Here is a 25,389-nt window from a genome sequence, read left to right as displayed (position 1 = left end):
TGACCACCCCACTTAACTGAGCCCTCTAGGCTGTTCTTATCACTTTCCCCTGATATATTTTCATCTCAGAAGTTACCATCTGCTGATATTTTCTCTTTTCTTATTTGTTCACTACTTGTCTCGGTGACAGTGGAGACAATAGTTTATACCACACTATTCTTTTGTGCTTAAATGGTGCTTGGCACATAGTCGATTCTCAATAAAGAGCTTTTCAATGAATGATTGGATGGATGGATGAGCAATTCATCCTCTGGGTCTCTGTTAGGTGTCCCCTCCTTCTGGTACATCCCTGACTCCATAGAGTTATCCCAGGTGTGTGTTTAGAAGGTTGTCTGGGGCCAATCAATTTTCTCTCTTGCAGTGACATTTCACTGTGGATGTGGGGTTTGGGTGGTGGCCAGGAAGGGCTAAAATTATGAGGGAGCAGAATTCTGGGTAAAGGCCAGGTATGGTGGTGCATGCTAATCAGGAGGCTGAGGCAGGAGGTTGGTAAGTTTGAGGAAACAGCCTCAGCAACTAAGCAAGTGCCTAAGTCCCCAAAATAGAAAGGACTGGGGAGATGTAGCTCAGGGTAGACAGCCCCTGAGTCAATCTCAGTACAGAGATAGATGATAGATAGATAGATAGATAGATAGATAGATAGATAGATAGATAGATGGATGCTGGGTAAAACACTGAACAGCCTCTGGGAGAGACAAGCCTGAGAGAACAAGAGAGACAGGAGCAAAGAAGCAGAAAGAGATGAAAGAATAGCTGGCCCCAGGCTTGGCCTCAATTCCTGATGTCTGTGTTTCTATGCATGTTTATCTTTCCAATAAACCCCCTTTTCCCTAAGGAAACTTAAACAAGACTGCTTCTTGCAACCAAAAATGTCCTGGCTTAGGCAGTTCTCCTCCCCCGTGCTCCCGCAAGGCCAGTGCTACCTCCATTACTGCAAGCATCATGCTGTGCTGTCATTATTCCCATCCCTGTCTGCCACCCCTTCCAGACCCTGCGTTCTTTGAAGAAGTCCATGGTCTTATTCATCTCTGCGTTCCCAGTGCCCAGCATGAGCCCTGGTTCCTAGCGGGTGCTCAGTATTTATGAACAAGGGATGCTTTTCTCACCCTCTTGTTCTGGGATCCTGATTCTCAACCTACCACTTCTCAATTCTCCTTCCTTAGGTCTTCTTCCACACCCACCACCTCCTCCCAAACTCAGCTCATTTAAGGATCAATGACCCCTCCTTCTGCTGTTCTGCCCCCTGACACATCCATTTCCCCACTCCCAGCACTTCCTATGATGGAGATGCTGTTTTCCACCACACTCAGTTCTCCTCTTCCAAAACGATAATGGTGTATAGCCGTCCAGCTAGGGTCCAGATTGCTGAGCCTTCTTTGTGGCTAACCCAGGCCACGTGCACAGATGGCATTCAAAATAGAATAGTTAGTACAGGTATTAACCAATCAGAATGGATGTCCAGCCAATCAGAATGGACCTTGCTGTAAACAAGTGGTGACTCAGTCTTGGCCATGTGACTGCCTTCTCACAATAGGATAGGAGACCTGTTCCTTTCCCTCACTTGGAAGGAACTGGTTTGCTCTCTGCTTGCTCCATACCTCTTCTGGTGAGCTTGACCACGCACTCATGCCCACAACCCAACTTCGAGTATTTGGAGATTCCAGAGCAGCAAGGAGGGCAGATCCTGGAGTCCCCAAATGATCACCTGGAGCAGCAGTCTACTGATAACCTGGACTGCTTATCTCTAGGTTGCAATGTGACAGAGGGAACAAACTTCTACCTTGTATGGGCCACTAGGTGCTCGCGTTCCTAGTCTAACTAGAATATTTTATGCTAAGATGCTATCAATTGTAAAAATGTACTACTATTTTATACCTACTACAAAGAAAAAAGCACTACCATGATAAGCCGCCAATTATGAAACATACCTTGACTTGAAAGACATTAAAATGTGAAGAATTAGGCATCTTAGAGTCATAAAATATAGTAATACACTCACTGTATATCAGGTGATTTCCAAATTACCTGATTTAATTCCAGAAAGAGACTCAGTTAGACCCATTTTATAGAAGAGGGCACTGAGGCTGGAGAGGGCACAAGATTGGCTCAACGCCACTCAGCTCGTGAGTACAACAGGTAGTCAGGCTGCGGAACCTTCCCCACATGCCTTCCGCCCCAACCCCACTCACCTATGCAGACTCTCCCCGCGGTGGGTACGGTTCTGGGCGCGACAGTCATGGCCCAGCTCTGGCAGGAAGCCGTAGTCACGCAGCAGGGCCTGGGCACCTCTGGCCACTACAGCCACACCAGCCGCCACACGCCTGGCCAAGTCATCACGCCAGCCAGCAGAGCGCACTGCAAACAGCCCCGCGGGAAGTGGGGCGCCTCCTGGCAGAAGAAGGGGCTCCCCAGGGACTCCAGAGCCCCCACCTCCAGCCAGCTGGGGTCCCACCATGAACCAGACATAGCCAGGCCCAGTGAGGCCGGCCTCCTCAGCTGCCCGGAACACAGGTTCAGCCTCCTCACGGGCGCAGAAGAGCAGGCGGATCTGTGCACTGACGCTGCGGAGCTGGGCGCCCAGGACAGCCTCGCCTGCCCCAGGGTCCAGGGTCAGGGCCCCACGATGCTCCCAGCCCACCAGGCTGCCGTCAGTCAGCACCTCGATGTAGGACAGGAAGGCCCGGTGGCCTGGGGCACGGGTGGTCACCGCTACAAAGGACGTCCAGTCATACTCCTCCAGCACCTCAAAGATGACCTGAAGCTGCTGCTCGGTGGAGGAGCCCAGCTGCAGGAAGGTAGAGCCCTTCTCCTGTGGGGCATGGGGAGGATGTCAGGTCTCCTGGTGTGAGGACCTCATCTGCCAGCAACAGACAAGCAGATCACAATTCCCAGAGCCAGCGTGGGTCATATGGTAGACTGGCTGTTCACCATTTACTTTTCTTCCTGCGACACATGCTAGACCTAGGTTAGGTTTAGCTACACGACTGAGTTTTTCTGGGCCACCCCTGAAAACTGTCCCCGAAGACCCTCACTATCCTCCCTGTCTGAGGGTGGATGAAGAGGCCCTAGAAGAGAACTCTGGAGACCTCAGGAATTACAGAGCCATGGAGGGAGAGAGCCTGGGTCTGAGTCACCACAAGGACAGCCACCCCCAATCAGGACCACCTGTTTGCATTTTATATGAATGAGAAGCAACCTATTGCCTTGAGATCTGAGAGCTTATCTCTTGTAGCAACTAACATCATTGTTATTAATACACCTACCATCCACTGGGGAACTACAGTTCCCAACATCCACTGGGAAGAACTATTTTCCTGTATGCAATGAGGGAGACTACATCTCCTGACATGCAGCAGGGTTGCTAAAGATACTGTATTTCCCCAGTGGAGTAGACTTTTCTGTTTTGAATTTTCCTCCTACCCCTCTGTCCCCTCCTTCTTTATCTCTGCTGCTGACCCCTTTCCTTAGCCAGAATTCTAAATGTAGGAATACATGATATAATTTTCTCTGTCCTCTCTTGCTAGCTAGGTCATTCAGACCCTTGTATTTCTTTATTTATTTTGTCAGTACTGGGGATTGTACCCAGGGGTACTTTACCAATGGGTTACATTCCCAGCCTTTTAATTAATTACTTTTTAAAAAATTGAGACAGACTCCTGCTAAACTGCTCAGGCTGGTCTTGAATTTGCAATTCCCCTGCCTCAGCCTCCTGATATGCTGAGATTACAGGTGTGTGTCACCATGCCTGATTCAGACCCATGGGTTTAAATACTACCTCCTTCAATATGTTGCTATTCAAGTTTAAGTTAATTAAAATTAAATAAAACTTAAAATTCAGTTTTACTTGCACTAACCACATGTTAAGGCTCAACAGCCACACCTGGACTATGGCTAGCCTATTGGACACACCAGGTATAGACCATCTTCACCAGAACAGGAAGTTCCCCTGGGGATGGCTGGAGATGCCAATGGCTCACATCCCGTCACAGCCATTCCCGTGAGCTCCAGACAAACCTGTCCGACTTTCTAGTCAGTTTCTTCCCTTGGATTTTCAAGAGTATCTTAAAATCATCATGTCAAACGTGCAATTCTTGACCCCTGAACTTGCCTCCCCAGACCTGCTCCCTGTCCTCCTTTCCTTTTTCACCCCAGTGCTCAGGTGCAGACCTGGGCCACCCTTTCCCTGTCTCTTCTCAGGCCCACATCCAGGCCATCTCCCAGTCTCTGTGGCTCTGTGTTCACACCATAAGCCCAGATGTCTGCCCCTCACTGCTGCTGTCACTGTTACAATCTCAATTTTTTTTTTTTTTTTTTTTTTTTTTTTTTTGCGGTGCTGGGGATTGATCCCAGGGCCTTGTGCATGGGAGGCAAGCACTCTACCAACTGAGCTATCTCCCCAACAGTCCTCATTGACATTGCTTTCTCTCTTGCCTGGACATCTATGGCTTTCCAGCCCGTCTGTGTTCCATTCTTGCATCTTCCAGTTCATTCTCCAAACATCAGCCAGAGTGATCATTTCAAAATATTAATTGGATTACATCCCTTCTCTGTTGAAAAGCTTCCAATGATTCTTCTTCAGAATCAAAGCCAAAGTCCTTTCTGAGGCCCACAAGGCCCTGCATGAACTGATCCCTATTGCCTCTCACCTCATCTCCCGCCATTCCCAATCCTCCAACTGACTCCAGCCACACTCCACCCACACTCCCGCCTTGCTCTTCCTCAAACACACCAAGCTCCTTTTGAATTCAAGAGCTTCGCTTTGTTGTCCCACCCAGGGACACTTTCTACACCTCCTCTGCCTACCTACCCCTTCTCATTCCTCAGGTCCAGATCAGATGTCACCTCCTTAGGAAGGCCTTTCCTGACTGCCAGTCTCAGTCATGACAACATCTTGTCCATTTACTATGTGTGGTTTGTTTTGTCTGTTTCCAACATTAGAGTGCAAGCTCCATAAGGCAGGGCCTTGTCCCACCCCCACCCCCAACAATTTTATTTCCCATAACCTAAAATGGCCCTGGCTCAGACTCAGCTCTCAATAAACCTTCCTATAATGCAATGAGAACAGCAAGTGGACTTTCTCCTGAGACATGTGCCTGTGGTTATGAGTGTAGAGGATAGGGCAGTTGTCCTGAGGAGGTGGTCTCTCATATGCAATGGGCACCTTAAGAAGACCTCACCCATCAGCAGGTGGAAGTGTGGTGAGGGAACCATGTTCCCAGCATTCATTGGGGTACAGATGGAAATGTGATGACCACTCTTTCTTCTCTCCAGGTACAGTGATGGGACTACCTGCCCCTGAAGGCAATGGGTGTACACGGAGCTGGCCACAGTGCCCAACAGATAGTGAACAGTGGATCACACTTAGGGACCACCTTGCTAGGTATTCCACAAAAATGGCAGCAAGGAAATAAAAAGGTCCACAAATCCACCTGGAAATCTCTGAAAACCATTATGCCTAGGAGAATAAGAAAATTGGACGGAGGTTCTTCCCAGAATGCTCTGGACAGGAGAACTACGAGTCCCAGAATGCAATAGTGATCCAGTCACAAAGCCAAAGGCTCCCCCGGCAGGCACCTGGCCAATCTAGGTTTCAGACATTCAGGTGGCTCCATCACAGCTAAAATGCCCCACCCATTTTCAGGCTCTGCCTTTTCAGTTTGGAGACCCCCCTTGGTTCATCTTTCTTCTTTGCTACCAGAAGTCCACTACAACAGGTCACTCCTGGGCCTCTCTAGAAAGAGGGAGGCCTCTCTCCAGGCTATAGGCAGCTTCAGCTTCTCCTCTCCCCTCCCCTGCAGGCTCTGGCTTTGGCCTTTCATTGGCTCTACCCGCCTCTATCCAAGGCCTTCATTCTCTGAGGCCCAACCTCTGGATCCCCATTTCCCACACCTCACAGCTGGTTTGAGCCTTCTCAAACCCAACTTCCAGGACCTTCTTCCAGTCTAGACCCCACCCTTTTACTAAAGAGCTTAGGCCCAACCTTCTCCGAGACTGATCCTCCCCAACACTCACTTTCTTGAGGTCTGGTTCTACTCTTCCTCAGCCCACTTCTAATGATCACTTCACCTCTCAGTCTCCTCCATTCACTGGGTGGCTCTATCTTCCTTCACGAACTGCTGGTCTCAGCTCATCTGGCCTATCTCCTTCCAAGACCCTGTCTATGATGCCCTTCTCTCTTCCTCCCTGTCCTTGGCTTCTTGGCTCCTTTCTGAACCCCATTCCTTTCCAACTGACTCATCCCAGATCCCGACGCTCCCCTTTGATTTCTCGCTGGCTGGCCCATTTCTCCAGGTCCTCCGCTCAACTTGGCTTTTCCATAGTCGCTCCCTTGCAGTGACTGGGCCCACGTCCTCCCCATGACCGGAACATTGTTGAATGTTCTTTCTGATCCTTCTGGGTGACCCCTTTGGAAGGCCCTGCTCACCCTGTAGACCCCACCCCTATCTTTCCTACAGCTCCCACCACGGCGCTGGAAGCTGACCTCCAGGACTGACCCGCCCTCAGTGCCCCGCCCACTGCTACTGGCTCCTCCCCTCCGGTCGCGCGCACCTTGGGCGTGAGCACGAGCGCGGCGCCGCCGTGCACGGCCACGATGGGCAGCGAGGTCTGGGCTGACAGGAAGTCCAGGATGGGCGCGACGGCGGGCGCGCGCGAGTCGTCCTCGAAGACAACGCCGTGCACGCGCAGCCCCGACAGCAGGTCGCAGAGCTGCAGCACGAGGCTGCGCGGGTCTGAGCCGTTGAGCACCAGCGCCACCGGTCGCACGTCCAGGCCCGGGCTGCGCACAGCCGCCGCCACGGCGGGGCCCAGGCGTGCCGCCTCGGCCGCGTACGCGGGCCCCGAGAACACGAGCGCCACGTTGAGCGGCCGCGCCCCGCCGAGGCCCCCGCCGGGCCCGCTGGCCCCGCCCGGCCCCGGCGCCTCCTCCGGGAACGGGCTGGCGCAGGCCAGCGCCAACAGCAGCAGCATCTTAGCGGGGCCCCGAGGGCCGCGGGGGCCACCGGCGCCGCGCATCGCCTGCGGGCCCCGCCGGGCGGCCTCTGAACACACGGACCGGGGAGAGACACGAGAGGAGAGGGGCAGGCGCAGAGAAGCGAGACAAGATAGAGCCACAGAAGAGAAGTTACAGAGAGGGAGAGACACACAGGGAGGAGAGGGAAAGGTTGGGGTGAGCCAGGCAGCGGGAAGGGCAGAGACAGAGATGGAGGGGAAGAGACCAGAGAGAGAGAGGCACAGGAGAGAGACACACACACAGGGAGAGATGGGGAGATGGGGATTAGGACCGAGGGAGAAGGAGGGACAGACAGGAGAGACACAGAAGTAGGAGAAGGGAGACAGAGATGCAGAGACAAAGGGAGAGACACCGAAGGAGAGAAACAGGGAAAGAGTGAAGGGAGGTGGCAGGGAGATATGGGGAAGGGAGCCCAAATACAGAGGGAGAGGTGTTGGGGGTGGAATGTGGGAATGGGGGGGCACAACCAGGGAGAATGGGGGTGAGAATGGGGTCAGGGGAAGATAGAGAAGTAAGGAAAGAGGAGATGGGGATGGAGGGGCCCCCAGAAATTGGACCAAAATAGGAGCACAGAGAGATCCAGGGACAGAGGAAAGGAGATGGAGATGGCAACAGAGAAATGGTCAGGGAGAGAGTGGCAGGAGAAACACACAGGGTGGAGAGGCTCAGAGAGACAGAGGCAGGGAGAAGAGAGGAGTGACAGAAATAGGGAGTGATGGAGACCCAGGGAGAGGATGTTAGAGATGCAGGGGAGATGCATGGGTAGACACAGGAAGGCAGGAGAGATAAGAGGCAAGAAAGTTGGACAGGAAGGAAGATAGAAACAAGCCAGGAAGCCATAGACAGAGACCCCACAGCCACCAAGAGACATGCACACAAGCGGCAGGGAAACAGAATGGAGATGGAGGAGGCAGGCAGAGCAGAGAGTACACAGGAGGACAGAAATAGCGAGGCCCGGTAAGATCGAGACCCCCACCAGGAAGGAGCCCGGCACAGACATGAAAGGAAGGCCAGGAAGGCGAGTGGCAGGAGGGAGCAAAAATAAAGAAGAAAAGAGAGAAAAAATGAGCGAGAGAAAAGGGGTCAGATGTGTGGGGGGAGAGAAAGAGGGGAGAGATTAGTGGGGCGTCCCAAGGAAAGAGAATGCCCCATGACCTTTCCCCTCACCCAGATCATGACCCCCAGCCTGTTTTTGCTCCCTATTACTGTCCCTGTCCCCATATTCTCAGAGAGTCACAGGCCAGGCTAGGATTTGGGGTTTGGGGGGACACAGCTGTGGAGAGTTGGGGAGGGGGGGTCCTGGCTCTCAGCCTGGAGCAATTTAATAAATTAGAGGAAATACAGCGTGGCCTCAGGAGCTCCCTGTTGCATACTAGCTGCCTGGAGTGGCTGGGCTGGGAGCCCAGACTCCTGGGTCTTGGGTCTGAGGAAGGAGGGCACCAGGGACTGGACTTCTAGCTCCCAGAGTGATGCTGGAGTCTGAACTAGGGGCTTCCTGGAGGGCGAAGGTCCAGACAGGTAAGGGTTCTCTCTGCTGTCAATCAGTCTCCTGTCCAGTTACCATGGTAGCACAGGCCTCATTCACCCTACAGCCTGCCAGCCAGCCCTGGTTGGGGAGGCCTCGGCCCCTCCCCTCTGCCCACTACCCCACCTTTCCAGAGATACTGGGCCACTGTCTCCCCAGAGAAAGGGGTGGGTGCTCCTTGCTGGCATCCCTCCCAAATCCTGGCTCCTCCTTGCCCCTCCTCTCCATTGCCCTTCCCCAAGCAGCTGGCTCAATCAGTGCTCAGAATAGCCCCCCTTCCACCCCAAAATAACCCACAGCTGTGGCCTGGCCCCCGCAGGGTTAACACAAGCTCTCCCCTCCCTTCCTGGTGGCTGCTCACCCCTGGCCCCCTCCTCTGCCTCTCACATCCACCCTTGCCTGTCCTTTGCCTTTTGGGACCCCAGGGCCTTGCTCCCTTCTGAGGCCCAGGAGGGCAGCCCCCGGCCCCACCCTTCTCTAGAGGCTGGAGGCTCAGTTCTTTCCCATGAGGGGTTTGGGAGGGCAAACTCCCAATCCTCAGGGACTGTGGGGTGGCATTCCCAGCCATCCAGTCCCCTGGAAGCCTGATCTCCAGAGCCCACACCTCAAGGGTGACGGCTACCAAGCTCCCAATCTCTACCTGCTCATGAATCTTGGCCCCACACTGAGGCTGAAAAGGCCCTCATCCCCCACTCTGCCAGGAGCCTAAGCTGCCAGCCCTCCTCAGACACAGGAGCACTGCCCTGTAACTTCTCCTAAAAGACTCCTGGTCCTGGCTCTCAGCCCCCGTTTCCCCCAGAGTTCCACTCTGTCCTTTCCCAGGACCCAGGAATCCTGGCTCCCTCCTGCTTCTAGATCCAGGAGTCTGGGTTTCCAGTCCTGTCCTCCCTTAAGGAACCCCTTTTTATTTCAAACCCAATCAGTCCCACCACCCTGGGCACCCCCTCCCAGCTATGGCCTCCTCAGTCAACCCACTCCGATTGTACATGGTACAAGTCTGTCTCCAAGCTGGAGAGGAGGGTGCCAGAGATTCCTGGGGTGTCCCTGTCTCCGTTGCTCCCCCATCCATCACAGAAGAGAGTCCACTTTGATTAATAGCTCCCCCCGCAAGTCGTGCTGCAGACGGCATCCTGTCCCCCACAACCGTACACACACAGCCCTGCCTCTCCCACCCCAATCATGGTGCTTGCAAGAGGTTGGAAGGGCATTCCAGAACCTTGAGGAAGGGGTGGTGGCTTGGGGTGAGGGGTGCAGGGGGCCTGGATGCCCTCAAGGTCCTTGGCAGGAGTATTAATAGCAGACTCATAGCTCCAAGATGGGAGGGGAGAGGAGAGGAGAGAGGGAGAGGGCTGGACAGCGATGGGGAGACTGGCGCTGGGAGGGGGATGCAGAGGGGAACTGGAGAGTCAGAGAGATGGGGTGTCAGGTAGGTGCAGCTGGCTAGAGGAGCAGTGGGAGAGAAATGGGGGGGCTTAGGAGGTCTGAGGTATAGACACCTGGGAAAAAGGGACTCAGGAAGAAAGGGGGTGGAGAAGAGTCCCCAAAAGGCACGGGAGCTGGGGGTAAAGACTTCTGCCTGCCATTCAAGCCCCTTGCCTCCATAAGGCCCTTGGGCAACTTTCCCTGTCCTAGATTTGGGGGTTCACATCCCCACCTCCACCCTTAAATATCCCCTTGCCCCGACCTTACCTTTTCATGACCCTGTTCTGTTGGGGGAATTGCGGGGGTGCCAGGACCGGAACCGGCGTCCAGCGACCCGAAGATTCCGCGCAGGGCTCAGGGAGCCGATGGGGTGTGTGGGGGGGTCAGGCCCAGGGGCGGCGGCAGCAACAGCAGCGGCGGTGGCAGTAGCTGCGGTGGTGGGGACCTCTTGCCTGTGCCTGGCTCCGTCTCTCCTCCCTCTTCCTTGGTCCTGACCTGCTCTGTCTGTCCCCCAAGGTTGCGGCCACCCGGACTAAGCGAGGACGAGGCTACACATGTTGCGCTGGAAGTTGGGCCCCGGACATTGCGGAGGCTGTCGGGGTGTCCTCTTGCGGCCCGACCCCGCGGGGATCCCCCCCTCCACCCACCCGGGGTGCCCCCCTCTGCTGCTTCAGCCTCAGCTCCTCCCCCAGTTAATGTGTCCCATCCCGCCTCTCCCTGGCTCATTCGCACCCCCCTGCTTTGTGCCCTCTGCGCCCCCCCTCCAGCGTCTGTCTGTCTGGGTCACCTCTGAAGCGGGTGGTTGGTGTGTGTTAGTGTGAGAAGCGGGAGATTGCCTGTCTGGAGACCGACCACTTGCCCCTTCCTCGCTTGATCACTTCCAGACCCCTCCCCTGGCGCCCCCACTCTCAAACACAGCCAGGAACACACATACACACGCGCACACACGCACAACCGCACTTCCCTGGGATTCCCCCTCAACACCCCCGGAGCTCAAGGAGGGAGACACACACGCACAGGGGTCCAATGGGGGCCGAGCTGCCGCTGCCGTCAGGGGCTGTTCGGACAGACAGGAGGACACAGGCAGCCCGGGATTTCCAGACACCCAGCCGGACGCAGGCAGGAGGCACAGAACCCAGGTATACACCATCCATCCAGGTTTGGGGGGCTCAGGGGGAGGACTGGGGGGCTCGCGACATACCAGCAGGCGGCTCAGGGTCGGTACAGACAGACAGACCCCTCCTCCCGCGGTCGCCGCAGCCCTTACACAGACACACCCCCCCACAACCAGCCCCGACACCCGGACACACATCCTCACCGGGCAGATGGCAGTCACACGAGAGACCCCTGGGGGCCGGGCGGACCCACCCAGGCCGACACCCCCTAGCTGGGCGCCGGTGGCCGAAGGAGGCTGCGGGCGGAGGGTGGCGGCGGCGGCGGCCGCGGCTTGGAGGAGCCGAGCGGGAGGGACTCGCACACTCGCTGTTCTCGCACACACACACTCACTTGGGATGCGATTAACATTCAGTCCCCGTCCGTCCCTGCCGGGAGACCCACAGCCCCCCCTCCTGGCCTCCCTGGGGACCCCTCCTCCTGCCAGGGCTGGGGGAGGGGGCCACCCCCCCAGCTTCTACCTTCCTCCTGGGACAAGGCAACAAGGGGCTGCAAATAAAAAGGGAGGAAGGGGGGGCGGTGCAGGCAAGGACTCAGAACCTGTTATGGAGGCATGAGCTCCAGACTAGATTACAGGGCCAGGGGTTGCTGGCTCTGCACTCTCCCCACTTTGAGGGATGGGAAACAGGAATCCTTTCTCTGACTTCAGTATCTACCAAGCTAAGACCCATCTTTTAGCTTCTATTGCCCCAGAAGGTCAGGCTTGCAAACTAGGTCTCCATGGTGGAGCCAGGTGTCCAAACCTCCAGGCCCTCCTCCCTCAGATCCAGGGGTACAGTCCCCAGTCCCTCACCTCCATGACCCCCTTCCTTGAATTCAGGGTCTCATCCCAAACATTTTATGGCTCAAGCATCCTAACCACAAGAATCTAGATCCATGATCCCTTTCTCCCTCTAAGATCTCAAAATTTAGGCCCTAAGTCTCTTCCTTTTCAGGAATGGGCACTTTCAGCCCTGCCCTACCAGACCTTGGCAATGAAGGAAACAAGAGTCTCACCTAATGGGCTCAAGGGCAAAACTTACACTCAGACTCCCTCAGGAGCTCCTGACCGAGGTTCCCATTCCTGCTTCAGGTACCCCTACATTCTCTCTTTCATTCACTCTCCCTCTCTCGGCCTCCACCCTCAGACCCAGGTGTCCTGCACCACACAGCATCCCAGGACTGTCTGGGAAGCTTTACAGAAGTGCCAGGAACACTCCAGCTTGAAGGATAAGAGGGGCTGTGGTCTGGACCTCTTCGTCTGTGATGGAGCAGACACTGCTTTTCTTCTGGATGTTGGAGATTATGGTTCATTAGTTTAAAAAGAAGGGATACACGAAGTCATTCCTCAGAGGCTTGAGCAGACTGCCTTCCCCAGGGTCCTATCCACGTGTCTCAGGTTCCTGAGAGTAGTTTGTCAAAGGGAGCGTCAAAATGCTGAGCACTAAAAGGCTTGAAGGAGGCGCCCTGATTCCTGAGTCCCAGTGGAGAAGGAACTCTGGAACCCCTGGGTCTGAGGGAGGAGGGCTGGGCCTGGACCTGGGGTCTGAGGGAGGTGGGCATGAGGCAGGAGAGGTTGGGGGTCACCTTTTTTCTTTTGGGTGTATTAGAGCTGACCCTTGAGAGGGTCAGAAGCTACTGCCCAGCCTCTGGGTCTTGGTCAAGAATTTGTTGTTATTGTTTTTGTTGATATTTTGGGCCCTGGATTTTTAAAGTTCAGAGGCCATCGTCCTGAATCCCTGTAAGGGCAGAGGCGTGGCTGCTGTTGTCCGTCTTTTATCGAGACACAGATTGCCTAGGAGATCAAGTACCGGATTTGGAAGTATCAGATCCCAGCGACCCTGCAAATTCATAGGACACAGCCTTGGGCGCTGTTCGGCGCCGGCTCGGCAAAGCAGGAGGTGGGCGACAGGGGGAGCCGGAGAGACAGGAGCCCGCCCCTAGGGGCGGGGCCTCCGAGTCCGGACTCCTCCCCCCTCCGCCCTCCTCCCTTTTCCCCGCTCTCGCTCGGCCACCAGCTCTGGCCTCGGCTCCCCCACATAGAGCCCCCTCCCCGGAGTGGAGCCCGCCGGAGGGTCCCTCTCCCGCCCCTCTGCCTGCCGCCCGCCAGAACAGCAGCCCCGGGGGGCAGCCCCCGCCAGCCTGCCTCCCTCCTGCTCAGCCCTGCCAGAGCCCCCCCAGCCATGAATCTCTTCCGATTCCTGGGAGACCTCTCCCACCTCCTAGCCATCATCTTGCTACTGCTTAAAATCTGGAAGTCCCGCTCGTGTGCCGGTGAGAGGCCCACCCGGGCAGAAGGGGACAGACTGCGGGGGGCGTCCCAGGACAGGGGGAAGGCTTTGGGAGCACTAGGGGAACAAGTTCCAACCCCCACTGCTTGCTGGGGATCCCTCTTCCATGTCCGAGGTCAGCAGGGGGTCAACTCCCTCCCCCAGGCCGGGGGTGGGGATGTATACATTTTTAGTGGGGATGGTTCCTGGACCCCAGTTCAGCCTCCTTCAGCCCCAGTCTAGGCAGCTGTGGGGTTCCGGGGCAGGGAACAGGGAACCACGGAAGGCGGGGAGATGGCTGGGAGTTGGTGACGTGGACCGCGGTGGCCAGGAAGGGAGCGGGAGGGAGGTGACTGGTTCCGGGGGCTGAGGTCAGGCAGGGTCCTCCTTCGGCCCCATCTTGGGTCCAGATGGTGGGAGGACCCTGAGAGGGGCCAGGGTGGCAGTGAGGCCTAGACTAGGACTGAAGCCTCGGGCTAGAGTAGCTTTGGGACTGGCTGCCCCCTGGCTGTGGGCGGTGGGAAAGGGCCCTGCTGAAGCAAAGCGGGTTGGGCAGGCCTCCTGGGACTGCTGTGCTCCAGAGCTGCCTCGGGCTGGTCCCAGGCACCGTGCTGCTTTAGTTTATTGCCCATGCAACCCACCCTCAGCCTTCTCCTCCTCCTCCTCTCTCTGTCTGACCACAGGGATTTCAGGGAAGAGCCAGGTCCTGTTTGCTGTGGTGTTCACTGCCCGCTACCTGGACCTCTTCACCAATTACATCTCACTTTACAACACATGCATGAAGGTAAAGGCTCCATGCCACCTCCCTGGGCCCCCTGAGGCAGGGGAACCAGGTGAGGGTCCCAGGGAAGAGTGGGCAAGAGTGGGTGTGGGGCCTGGGCTCCTGGGTCTGAGGGAGGAGGGATGGATCCAGACTCTTGACAGGTGAGGGGCTGGGACTTGATTTCTGCCTCTGAGTGAGGAGGGGGCTGTGCTTTCATCCTGTGTTGGATGTGCAGGCCCTGCCCTGTGAGTTGAGTCACCCTGTCATCATGTCCCTCATCAGGTGGTCTACATAGCCTGCTCTTTCACCACGGTCTGGATGATTTACAGCAAGTTCAAAGCCACTTATGATGGGAACCATGATACGTTCCGAGTGGAGTTCCTTGTCGTTCCCACGGCCATCCTGGCATTCCTGGTCAACCACGACTTCACCCCTCTGGAGGTAGGCCCCTGGTGTGGCCCTGCAGTGGTCAGATGGTTGTGGTGGGATGACTGCTGATAGATAGCAGGGAGTCTCCAGTGCTTCCTTCCATGGGGTTTGCTGAGGCCTCCTTATTTTAGGCCCTTCATGCTCATCACACAGGATCTGGAAGGAGATAGGTTAAGGGCAGTAGCAGGAGTAACTGTGTGCTAGACTTGCTCGGTGCAGTTCACAGATATGGACTCACCAGTTTTTACAACAACCCCATTTTGGAGGTAGGGAAACTGAAATCTAGGGAGTCTGAATGTCCAAGGTCACCAGCCTAGCAAGTACCAGACTGAATAGCTCAGGACTTGGGAACATGGGGCAAGGATGCATGCACTTGAATCCTAGATCTACCTTTTCTACTGGTATGAACCTGGGCCTGTGATTTGACCTCTCCATAACTTAGTGTCCCTATTTGTAAAGTTGAATTGGGTCACTGTGAGGATTTATTGAGATGTGACAACATTGCCTCTGGTTAAACACCCTGAGACTCTAGAACCAGGGTGCAGGGATTGGAAGCCTGCTTCTCCCACTGAGCAGTGGTGGGACTTTGGGCAAGTCATGCATACCTCTCTGTGTTTGTTTCCTCACCTGTAAAATGGCGATAATCTGTTCCTACCTCATAGGGATCTTCCTTTCTTTCGTTTTTTTCTTTTTCTTTCTTTCTTTTTTCTTTTCTTTTCTTTTTTTTTTTTTTTTTTTTTTCTGGGATGGAACCCAGTGCCCCATGCACGCTAAGTATGCAGTCAGGCATTGAGCTGCAGCCCTGCCCCTCTCAGGGTTCTAGTGAGGGGTTGATGTCTGTAAGGCCCAGTGTCTGACATGAGGTGGGAAGTGCCATGACAGCAAGTGTTCAGTGACTTAAGTGTTTTGTATGCTACCTGATACTTTTTCTTCAAAACGTTAACTGTCATGATCTTTATTCCATTGCATTTTGGTGGGGCCTGTACAAACTCCTGGGAGGGATTTTGGGAGAGCCAATGATAAGTCTGCCATCCCCTGCCTCCTGGAACCTGTTTGGAGTTGTAAATTTGGGGCAACCTTTCCTTCCCCACTCCTGCCCTGTAGGAAACTGGCTCTGGGTGGCTGGACCTGCTGATGTTCTTGACAGAAGCTATAATTCAGGAGTTTTCAGAATAGATGTCATTGTAAATTTTAGCCACAGATTCAAAATAGTAAAAGCACTGTGTAGGGTAGATAAATCTAACAGGGGGTCACTATAGCCACCAGGTCCTCAGAAACGGTACAGGGGGTCAGATCATGCCATGGTCAGATCGTGCTGGTCTTAGTTTCAGGTGCTGACTTTGCAAACATACCGTGACCACCTTGCAGAGAGAGCTCAGCCACACCCTTGACTAACTCATAGCTACCCTGCCAACTAGAGGTGACTGGACCCATTTTGCAGATGGAGAGGCTAACTGAGGCTGCAGGAGACAAAGGGGCTTTCTCAAGGTGGGAGCCAGACCAGAAGTGAACTCTTGTCTGTAGACTTTGTGTTTTCCATGTTCAGAAAGGAAGGTCACTTGTGCAAAGTATCACTATGCCTGCATGGCTGTGCCTGGCGCGAGTGGGCTATTCTAGTCTTCATCCCATCGGATCCCCTGGTCATCCTGGGGAGCAGGTGTATTCATCCCGATTTCTCAGAGGACTGAGATGAGACTTGGAGAATTTGTAAGATTTGAACCCAGGTCTGCTACTTTAATGGTGCTTTTAATCACAGAAGGAAGATACTCTTTACAAATTCAGATACCATGCTGGGCATGATGGCACATACATGTAATCCCGTTGCTTTGGGAGGCTAAGGCAGGAGGATGTCAAGTTCGAGGCCAGACTCAGCAAAACCCTTACTCAAGTAAAAAATTAAAAGGGTCGGGGTGTAGCTCAGTGGTAGAGCACCCCTGGGTTTCAATCCCCAGTACCAGGGGAAAATAGTCAGATATCTTGAAATAGATAAATGCAGTAGGCCATCTGTCTCCTCCTATGCTGTGATTCCATTCCTCAATGGTAGCCCTAGGGGTGAGAGTTGGGTGTACATAAATTTAATGGGTACATTTCTCAAGAACCTCAACCAACTTGGTTGCTATAAGACTCTTGGAGGGTTCTGGATGGTTAAGGTAGCAGACCCTAGAGTCTAGCTGCCTGGATGGGAATCTGGTGTTACCTTGGAGAAGTTACTTAGCCCTTGGGTCTCAGTTTGCTCTTTGGTGTAACAGGGATGATAAGGAACTTACCTCACAGGGTTGAGGCTGAATTCTAAGGTGCACACCGCAGTGCCTTTGAGGCAGTAATGCTCTGGAAGCCCGAATTGCTATGAATACATCCTCATGTTTTCCACTTCCTTCCCACAAACCAAAACAGCTGGGGAGGAGTCACACCTGCCACCTGGTTTTTTCTCTGAGGGGAGGTTTCTGTGTGTCTCACAGATCAACCCCAGGTGGGACTTTCAGGAGCTGGGGACTGATAGGAGACTGGCAGGTGTTTGCAGTCTCTTCCTCCCCTGTCTTGTGATACCCTTGTCCTGCTCATGAAGACAGTTTTCACTGCTCCTTCAATGGTGGCTTATGCCAACACATGGGGAGCCCTTTGTAGATGTTTCCTCCTGCCAACTCACTCTCATTCATTCGGGAACTGTGCTAGGCGCTGGGTCCCCAGGCCTCATGGAGTTAGTTCTGGTGAGAGGGCCAGGAAGGAGATAAGACGGTGATCTGACAGCCCTGGGAGAAGGATGGCCAGGGAAGAGGTAGGCACACGACCATCTGGGGAAGAGATTTCCCTGCTGAGGCAACAACAAGTACAAAGGCCCTGTGGCAGGAAGGAGCATGATATGTTGGAGGACCAGGGAGGTGGCCCAGATGGCTGCAGCCCAGAGAGTGAGGGGGGAGTGGGAGAGGAGGTCAGATTGGGAGGGTATTGAAGGCCAATGCATTAGCATTTGATTCTCAGGTGATAGGAAGAAGCTACTGGAAGGTTGTAAGCCAGGGATCAACAGCACCTAATTAAGGTCTCTAAAGATTGAATGGCGATGCTCAGAGAGTAGGACAGCAGCCCCATTTTAGACAGGTGGAAGCAGAGGCTTGTGGAGTCTGTGTGTCTTGCCCAGGGTCTCAGAAGGTCGGTCTCTCTCTCTCTCTCTCTCTCTCTCTCTCTCTTTTTGGTGGTGCTGGGGATTCGAACCCTAGTCCTTGCACATGGGAAATCTCCAAGCCAAGTTTCTGACCCAGTCCACCTTTAGAGAGGCCAGTTGCAAAGAGTTCATGGGTACTGACTCCAGTTCAAGTCCCTGGTTCTGCTGCTTACTAGCTACTAGCAAGTGTCTTACCTTCTCTGAGCCTCAGTTTCCACATACATAGATGGATGGTTTGATAGCTATGATCCCCTCACGGGGAAGGATGGTGTCGGGCGTGTGCTAAGCACCGGGATGGAGTTCACTGTGCCTGAGAGCAGCGAGTCCTCTGCCTCCTCCCCTGCCCTGCCCTCTCATCTCATCCTGTCCTCCACACCTGCTCCCTGGCCTTTTGGCAGATCCTCTGGACCTTCTCTATCTACCTGGAGTCAGTGGCCATCTTGCCGCAGCTGTTCATGGTGAGCAAGACTGGTGAGGCGGAGACCATCACGAGCCACTACCTGTTTGCGCTGGGTGTCTACCGCACCCTCTATCTCTTCAACTGGATTTGGCGCTACCACTTCGAGGGCTTCTTCGATCTCATCGCCATCGTGGCTGGCCTGGTCCAGACAGTCCTCTACTGCGATTTCTTCTACCTCTATATCACCAAAGGTAGCCAGGAGGCAGGGCTGGCTGGAGGGAACCTGCCTTTCCTCCTCCCCTACCCTCCCCGTAGCCTGGTGTCCATCTCCTCAGCCCCGTATCACTCAAGGGGAGGAGGGCTTCTTCTCCTGGCTTCTGAGGGCCCATGCCCTCTGTCCCCTAAGAATTCATGCCTCCGGTCCCTTTCTCCCCAAGGACCAAGGAGTTCCTGTCTTCAGATTGTATTGATCACTTCAAGTATAGCTTAGGCCCCACAAGAACTTGGGTGCACTGGGATTGATCCCTTCATCCTTCCATTCATTCATTCAACAAATTCATCAAGCCTTTCTGACTCCTCAGCACTAGGTTTTGGGGATGTAGCTGAAGGGAAAAAGATGGTCAAGGCCCTTCCCTCCCCTTATATCCTACTGGGGAAGATAGTGTGTGAATAAAGGAGAGAAGTGTTTGAAGAGCTATGGAAGAAAGAAATCAGGGATGTTCATTGAGAACTGTGAAGGGTGGGGGCTACTTCACATGGGCAGGGCGGCCTCTTGGAGGAGGTAGTATTAAGTAGAGACCCGGAAACCTAGGAGTCAGGAAAGAGAGTGATAAGCAGAGACTTGGAGACACTCCCCAGTCCCCAGGATTAAATTTTGGAGGGCTGGAGCGGGTGGTTTCACCTGGACATCCCTGCCAGAGTTCTTCAAGGGAGAAAGAGGAACAACCAGCACTGAAGAAATGGGGCCTCCTCTTGGCCTCCATTGCTCAGCCCCTAGGATGAGAACAGGGTTCCCAACCTCACCCCTTCCGCAATCAGTTCATGATCCTAAGTCCTGGGGGTTGTCCCTCCCTGCATGTCTGCCCAGCTCAATGCATGAGCCCCTGCTCTGGGGGCAGGAAGTTGTCCCCTTTCTGCAGGGCCTCAAGGCTAACCACCACCCCTTCTCTCTCTTCACAGTCCTAAAGGGGAAGAAGCTAAGTTTGCCGGCATAGCGCTGGTCCTCACCAGCCCTCTCCTCAGCAGCGGTGGAAGGCAGAGGAAGGTGACAGAAGACAAGAGCCTTCCCGTCCAGGGGTGACTTTTTAAAAAATCCACCTCTCCTCGCTTCCCATACCCATTCCCACCGGGTTGGGGGGTGCAGTGGAGGACCCATGTCTTGGGAAGCTCCAGACCTGGGTTGTTTGTAGTTTTTTGCCTTTTAGAGAAGAAAAAAAAAAATCTTTCCACTATTTAGTTTTTGATTCTGATGACTCCTTTCTCTTCTACTCTCTGGCCCTGATTTTTATAAACTGTTTTCAAGTGTCCTATGGGCCAAGGCAGGGCCAGAGGTCTCCCCTCCTCGAGCCCCTCAGCTCCTTTCCAGGCATTGCCCAGCCCCACTGGTTGCCAAACACTACACCTGCCACACTGCCTGCCCCACCGCTCACCTGGCCAGGACCATAGCACCTCCACCCAAGTTCCTGGGTTGGGGACAGGGAAGAAGGGAGGCCCAGGAAGGTCTCCCTTGATTTTTCATAAAAATTTTACCCCTCAAGAATTTGGGTTTTTGGTCTTTTCCTTTTTTTTTTTTTTTTTTTGACAAACGAGGGGGACTCTGGGCTCAGGCATGGGAAGGGGGCTGGCATATGGGCACCACAGCTCTAATGCCATGTTTTTGTACAGAATTTGATGGTTACTTCTTTGTTCTCTTGAAATAAACAGGAAAAGTATACCTCTCTTTTGCTACTCCTTGCCCTCTCCCTGGCATATGCGGGGTCCTACCCCAACCCCTCTCTGCTCTGCTTTTTCTTTATGGACTGTCCCTGGTGACCAGAGGTCTGGGAGGAGCAGAAAGATGAGAAATGGAGTTTCCCAAGACTCAGCTGCACCCCGATTCCTATGGCTCTGCTGGGGAAGAGGTTTTGGAGAAAATCTTGAAGATTCTTACCTTGCCGTAGAAGCTGCCTACAGTTCTCCAGACCCTCAGGGCTGCCGAGGACTTTCCAGAACGTGTATGTCAGGCCACAGGCAGCCCCAGTCCCTCTCTCGATTGGCACTCTGCTACATTCTGTTGAGCCACATGATGTTTTTTTTTCTAAAAAAGAAAGGAAAAAAGAATGGGTTGCTGGCCTTTCAAAACCAGATTTTCATATCCAAGTCTGGATTTCTGGCTTCTCTTAAAAAGAGAGCTGTCAGCCTGATGGTGCTGGGCCTGCACTTCTGGATGGCGGCAGATGGCTGGCACTGAATGGAGGGGATGTGAGCGTCTCACCACAGTCCCCAGGACTTGGCTGTGGGACTGCTGTAGTGTATCATTGGACTCACACCATGTGTCTTGTTTTGATTTGTTTGTGTAGTGTTAAAAGGCAAATGAAATATTTTCTAGGTCTCTCTCTGACTTGGCTTCACACCTGGCCTATTTCCTACCCTTAGGTGACCTGTCTGGCTCTTGTGAGCATTTACATTTTGACCCTCATTTTAGTCAGCCTTCCTGTATATTCTGTGCGAACTTCCTAATTCTGCTTCACTGCCTCCAGATCTTCTGCAGGATGACCATGGAAGCTTCAGCAGGCAGGGAGCTGGCATTTTCTGAACACTTAATAGGTGCCAGGCCCTGTGCATCACATGGATAAGCTCATTTGACTCTTATCCTTCCTAAAGAGGGGGCTCTTTGCAGATGAAGAAACAGGCTTAGCAGGGTGAATGGCAAAAATGGAGTTTGCATATGCAGTTCCTGACACCAGAGACCTTGTGTTTAATTGCTTCTGTAGGGTGGGACCTCTGTTTAGAAACTTGGTAAAGGAAACAGGAGCAGGGCTGCTTGGGTGAACTGCCTGTCTAAATCTAATCCAATTCTTCAGTTGTACAGCCAACATAACTCAGCCCAGAGAAATTAAATGACATACTCAAGATCACCCAGCTGGTGACAGAATGAGGAGCAGAGGCTTAGAATCATCCCATTTCCCAGGTTGGAACACTTCCTGTCCCACTGCACGACAGCCATTTCCTCCAGATGCCCACGGGGATCATACCATATTCATTTCTGAACCTCCAGAACTGAGTACAGGGCCTGACACACATGAAGCCTCAAAAGAGACCAATGGGACCCCACAACCCACACCGGTGTAAGCAAACGTTCTGCCAGCCACAGTGGCCCCCTGTATTGGTGTGCTTTGTTTGGCCTGCACACAATGATTACTTTTTAAAAAATCTGTTGCCTACTAAAACACACACACACACACACACACACAATGGATGTCCAGTTCTTGAAAAACCAGGAGGTTCTAGAGCTGCACTGTCCAATGTGGTAGCCATCAGTTACACATAACCAGTAAGCACTTGAAATGTGGCAAATCCAAAATGAGTTGTGCTATTAGCATAAGATACACATGGATTTCAAAACTCAGTGTAAAAGAATATAAAATACCTCACTGACAATTTTTATATTGATTACCTGTTGAAATGGTACTATTTTGGACATATTGGGTTGAATAAAATCTATTAAAATTAACTTTACTTGTTTTGCTTTGTCAATGTGGTGGGCTACTAGCCAATTTCAATTGGACAGCGCTGCTCTAGCATCTCCAGGCCCCATGCCTCAATGGCAGGTGGAAGCTGCCTCTTCCAGACAAGGCCCTCAGTCCTTGCTACTGCCTGACAGGTGCTCCCCCACCGGGGTTACCTGCTGGCCCCTGGAGGCAGGAGCACTGTGGCCTGTGCACGAGTGCCCTGTTAGCACTGGGGTTCTACCACAGCAAAAACCCCTTCCTCTTTCCTAACACAGACTTTGAAATGTTGGAAGACAAGAATGCCCCCTGAACCTCGTTCATGGACTCAGTGTACCCTATCCCTTCACAGACGCTTCAGACAGCATGGTTTTGTGTTGTGCCCCTTGTCACTGTAAGGAGTGAAGTCTTTGACGTCAGCAACAGGGCTGGGACTCGTTGTTGGCCCCGATTCTTGGTGCTCTCTCCATGAGCGCAAACGTTTTCTGTCTCTGAGCTTTGGCTTCCACACCTGTGTGATGGGGCGCCTTGTGCTTCCCTCCCGTGGCAGTGTCAGGGGCTTGAGGAGCAGATGACATGACAGGACGTGGTACTTAACAGGCCTGAAAAATGCTTCCTGCCTGCTGCCAGAAAGGGGGTGCCTGGAGGTGCTACAGAAATGTGACCCACTGCAGAGACCTCAGGTCACTGGTGGGACTTCTCCCCTCACCCCCAGTCACTCAAAGGATAAGCAGAACAGAAATGAGAAGGACAGGGCTGTTTTCAGAAACCCTTCTGGAGGGAGGAGTATCTCTTTACTGATGTGGATAAGAATGTTTAGTTGTCAGGCATCATAGCAAGGCGAGGGGCCTTTGGAGTGGTCAGATAGGGGGACAGGGCGGAGCTGGAGTAACTCAGGCTGTTGGGGCCGGTAGGCAAATTGACAGGGCTGGCTGCAGAGGGTGGGGAGAGGGTGGTCAGCACCACACCACCCTCATCCAGGGAGCGCTTGTAGGGGACTGGAGCATCATTTCGGAGGTCCTGGATCGCCAGATAAGCCTGGAATATCTGTGGGCAGAAAAGGGTGGCTGTAGGCTGACTCGGGCGACAGGGGAGGAGAGGGACAGGTTAGGGCCTGGACTGGGAGGGAGTGACAGGGATCAGTTGTGTAACTGCTCACTGCCCAGGGACACCCAGCCAAGGCATCATTCCTCATGTTGGGCTTTGGCTAACCTTTGGAAGGTGAGCCTGGAAGAGGTCAATGGAGGCCCTGGGAGAGCCCCACCCCTGACCGCCAGGGGAGTGACACAGAGCTGGAATGTTCTATCCCCCCGACCCCATTCTGCAGAGGGTCCCTGGGATGTGGTGGGGGCTGGGGCTCAACCTCACCCAGACAAGGATGGAGAAGAAAGAGAAAGCGATGGCTGCCTTGGCGCTGCTGCTCCCCAGGAGGAACTCTTTGGGCTGTGAATGCTGCCACTGATTGGCCAGGAAGCAGAACCCCACGAACCAGATGCATGCCCAGAGGACTGCGGCATGAGGAGAGAAGAGGGACAGGATGTGCAAAGAATGGGGTGAGGAGTCTTGTGCCACTGCCCACTGGTTCAACCCAGTCCCTGTGATCCCTCCTAGGAGTGAACCGCTGGAACACAGCCTTGCAGTCCAAAACATCCAACACAGGAGCCACGGGCCACATGTGACTGCTTTGACGTCAATTAATTCAAGTAGAATTTGAAAATAATTCAGTTCCTGCCGGCCCAGTGGCTCATGCCTGTAATCCCAGCGGCTCGAGAGCTTGAGGCAGGAAGATCGCGAGTTCAAAGCCAGCCTCAGCAAAAGTGAGGCGCTAAGCAACTCTCAGTGAGACCCCGTCTGTAAGTACAATACAAAATTGGGCTGGGGATGGGGCTCAGTGGATGAGTGCCCCTGAGTTCAATCCTTGGTACTAAAAATAAATAAATAAAATAATAAGAATTCAGTTCCTCTGTTGCACTGGCCACATTTCAAATGCTCAGTGGCCAAGTGTAGCCAGTGGCTCCTGCACTGGAGAGCACAGGTACAGAATGTTCCCCTCTCACGGAAAGCTCTCTCAGATAGAGCCGGATTCAGCGACCTGTGCTGACTCCCTGAGCCCTGTAGGGAGGAGGAGGGCAGAGAAGAGATCTGACAGAGGAGGAGGAAGCCAGGGTGTAAGTATAAAGAATGTGCATTTATTTAGTGCTTACTGTGTGCCAGGCTCTATGGAGAGTATCTGGCAGTGGTGAGGAGTGTTTGACCTGCCACTCACTCGGCAGCAGCGTCCCGGTTACAGAGCCTCCTCAAGCCTCAGTTTCCTTCTCTATAAAACAGGAAAATGAGCAGGACTCACCTCCTAGGGTGGTTCTGAGGACCTTTAAAGGAGAGGATTTGTGTGCCCTGACGGTGTGCCTGACTTGGGGAAGCACTCCCTGAATGTCCGCATTACCACAGGTCTCCCTTTTTTCATCCTCAGAAACCCCTGCAAGGTGGGCTCTTCATTCCAGCCTTTACTGATGGTGAAAGAAGGGATAAGACGTACAAGCCCACAGAGCAAGGAGGTGCTGGGGTCCATCTGGCTCCAAGCTCCAAACCCCACCTCCTGCCTCAGGTGACTTTTCAAGAAATGTTTAGTAAATGAGGGAGATGAATGGGGGAGGTGGAGGTAAGCTGGACAGAAGGGAATGAGCCTGGGGGCAGGCCATGCCTGGCTCTGGAGGATGCTTAATTGTTCCCTAGGAGGAAACGGCAGGTGTTGACTAGCAGTGAGAAGTATGGGGCCATGTGTGGTCAGACCCTCAGGATGAGAGGACTGTCAGGTAAGGGGCCAAATGGGTGGCCAGGGGCTGTGTCCTGTAGGCCCTGGGAGTCAGGTTGTGCGCAGGAGGGTGGCTCTGGGTGGGAGGACCCGGGGGCTCACCAGCCAGGATGAAGTCTAGGAGCTGGAAGGCTGTCTTGAAGCGGGTGCTAGCGATGCGGCTTTCGTGGGCATCCAGAGCCAGGAAGGCCAGGCAGCTGAGGAAGGCCAGGAAGCCAGCCCCCACAGCGAAGCTACAGGCCACATTGTTGCTGTTGAGGACACAGTGGAGCTGAGGAGACTCCGTCTTGTTCTGGTAGCCATCAGTCAGCAGGGAGGAGAAGATGACGAGGGAGAAGATCTGTGGGCCCCCAAGGACCAGGGTGGAGCTCAGCGACTCCCCTGAGTGGCTCTTCCTCCCTGGCTGGGACAGTCCTGCTGCACTCTTGCCCTCTCTCTCCCTGTCACACCCTCAGAGTCCTCAGCCTCTGCCCTTCATCCCCTCTTCTCCGCCCCTCCCTCCATTGCCCCCCTGCCTCCAATCTTGCCTCCTCAGACCACCCCCCACAAGCTCCCAAGGGCCCTTCCTCAACCTGGCCCTCCCCCATGATCCCCGGACCCCCAGGACTGAGTCCCAGTCCCCCAGTTTTGTCTTTGGGGCCTTGTGGTCTCTACTCTCCCCTTCTCCTCATTCCCTCTCTCCCCATTCACTCCTGCTTTTTGCCATCACACCCAAGTCCCCATGCTGAATGCTCAGC

General features: G+C 53.9%; 3 protein-coding genes and 2 long non-coding RNA genes across 7 annotated transcripts in view; 2 read left to right on the top strand and 3 right to left on the bottom strand.

The window, feature by feature from the left end:
- The window catches only part of GRIN2D (glutamate ionotropic receptor NMDA type subunit 2D), a 34,161-nt gene extending 23,628 nt beyond the window's left edge, over window positions 1–10,533 (bottom strand). The window contains exons 1-3 of the mRNA XM_079119414.1: window positions 10,227–10,533; window positions 6,550–7,040; window positions 2,190–2,809 (exon numbers count right to left, since the gene is read on the bottom strand). Of these exons, the coding sequence (XP_078975540.1) occupies window positions 2,190–2,809; window positions 6,550–7,014 (1,085 nt within the window). The 5' untranslated portion in view covers window positions 7,015–7,040; window positions 10,227–10,533. The remainder of the gene's footprint in view (window positions 1–2,189; window positions 2,810–6,549; window positions 7,041–10,226) is intronic.
- A 2,557-nt stretch (window positions 10,534–13,090) lies between these two features.
- KDELR1 (KDEL endoplasmic reticulum protein retention receptor 1) lies at window positions 13,091–20,066 on the top strand. Its single transcript, XM_079119445.1, has 5 exons — window positions 13,091–13,385; window positions 14,065–14,165; window positions 14,427–14,585; window positions 18,132–18,384; window positions 19,313–20,066. The coding sequence occupies exons 1-5, from the start codon at window positions 13,295–13,297 to the stop codon at window positions 19,345–19,347; spliced, it is 639 nt and encodes a 212-aa protein (XP_078975571.1). The 5' UTR covers window positions 13,091–13,294; the 3' UTR covers window positions 19,348–20,066.
- Window positions 20,067–20,439: 373 nt separating this feature from the next.
- Window positions 20,440–25,389, bottom strand: part of LOC306648945 — a 440,075-nt gene continuing 435,125 nt past the window's right edge. The window contains exon 2 of the long non-coding RNA XR_013760537.1: window positions 20,440–21,555. This is a non-coding gene — a long non-coding RNA (uncharacterized lncRNA). The remainder of the gene's footprint in view (window positions 21,556–25,389) is intronic.
- The window catches only part of SYNGR4 (synaptogyrin 4), an 18,369-nt gene continuing 13,419 nt past the window's right edge, over window positions 20,440–25,389 (bottom strand). For all 3 annotated transcript variants that reach the window (XM_079119444.1, XM_079119443.1, XM_079119442.1), the window contains exons 3-5: window positions 24,755–24,992; window positions 23,209–23,348; window positions 20,440–22,887 (exon numbers count right to left, since the gene is read on the bottom strand). In XM_079119444.1, the coding sequence (XP_078975570.1) occupies window positions 22,657–22,887; window positions 23,209–23,348; window positions 24,755–24,992 (609 nt within the window). In that variant the 3' untranslated portion in view covers window positions 20,440–22,656. The remainder of the gene's footprint in view (window positions 22,888–23,208; window positions 23,349–24,754; window positions 24,993–25,389) is intronic.
- The window catches only part of LOC306648946, a 4,094-nt gene continuing 2,958 nt past the window's right edge, over window positions 24,254–25,389 (top strand). Inside the window, exons 1-2 of the long non-coding RNA XR_013760538.1 lie at window positions 24,254–24,445; window positions 24,574–24,653. This is a non-coding gene — a long non-coding RNA (uncharacterized lncRNA). The remainder of the gene's footprint in view (window positions 24,446–24,573; window positions 24,654–25,389) is intronic.

Source organism: Sciurus vulgaris (assembly GCF_902686455.1).
Source record: "Sciurus vulgaris genome assembly, chromosome: 17".
NCBI classification, from domain to species: Eukaryota; Metazoa; Chordata; class Mammalia; order Rodentia; family Sciuridae; genus Sciurus; species Sciurus vulgaris.
The sequence above is the reverse complement of the archived record's forward strand: the minus strand, read 5'-3'. Positions and strand labels throughout refer to the sequence as shown.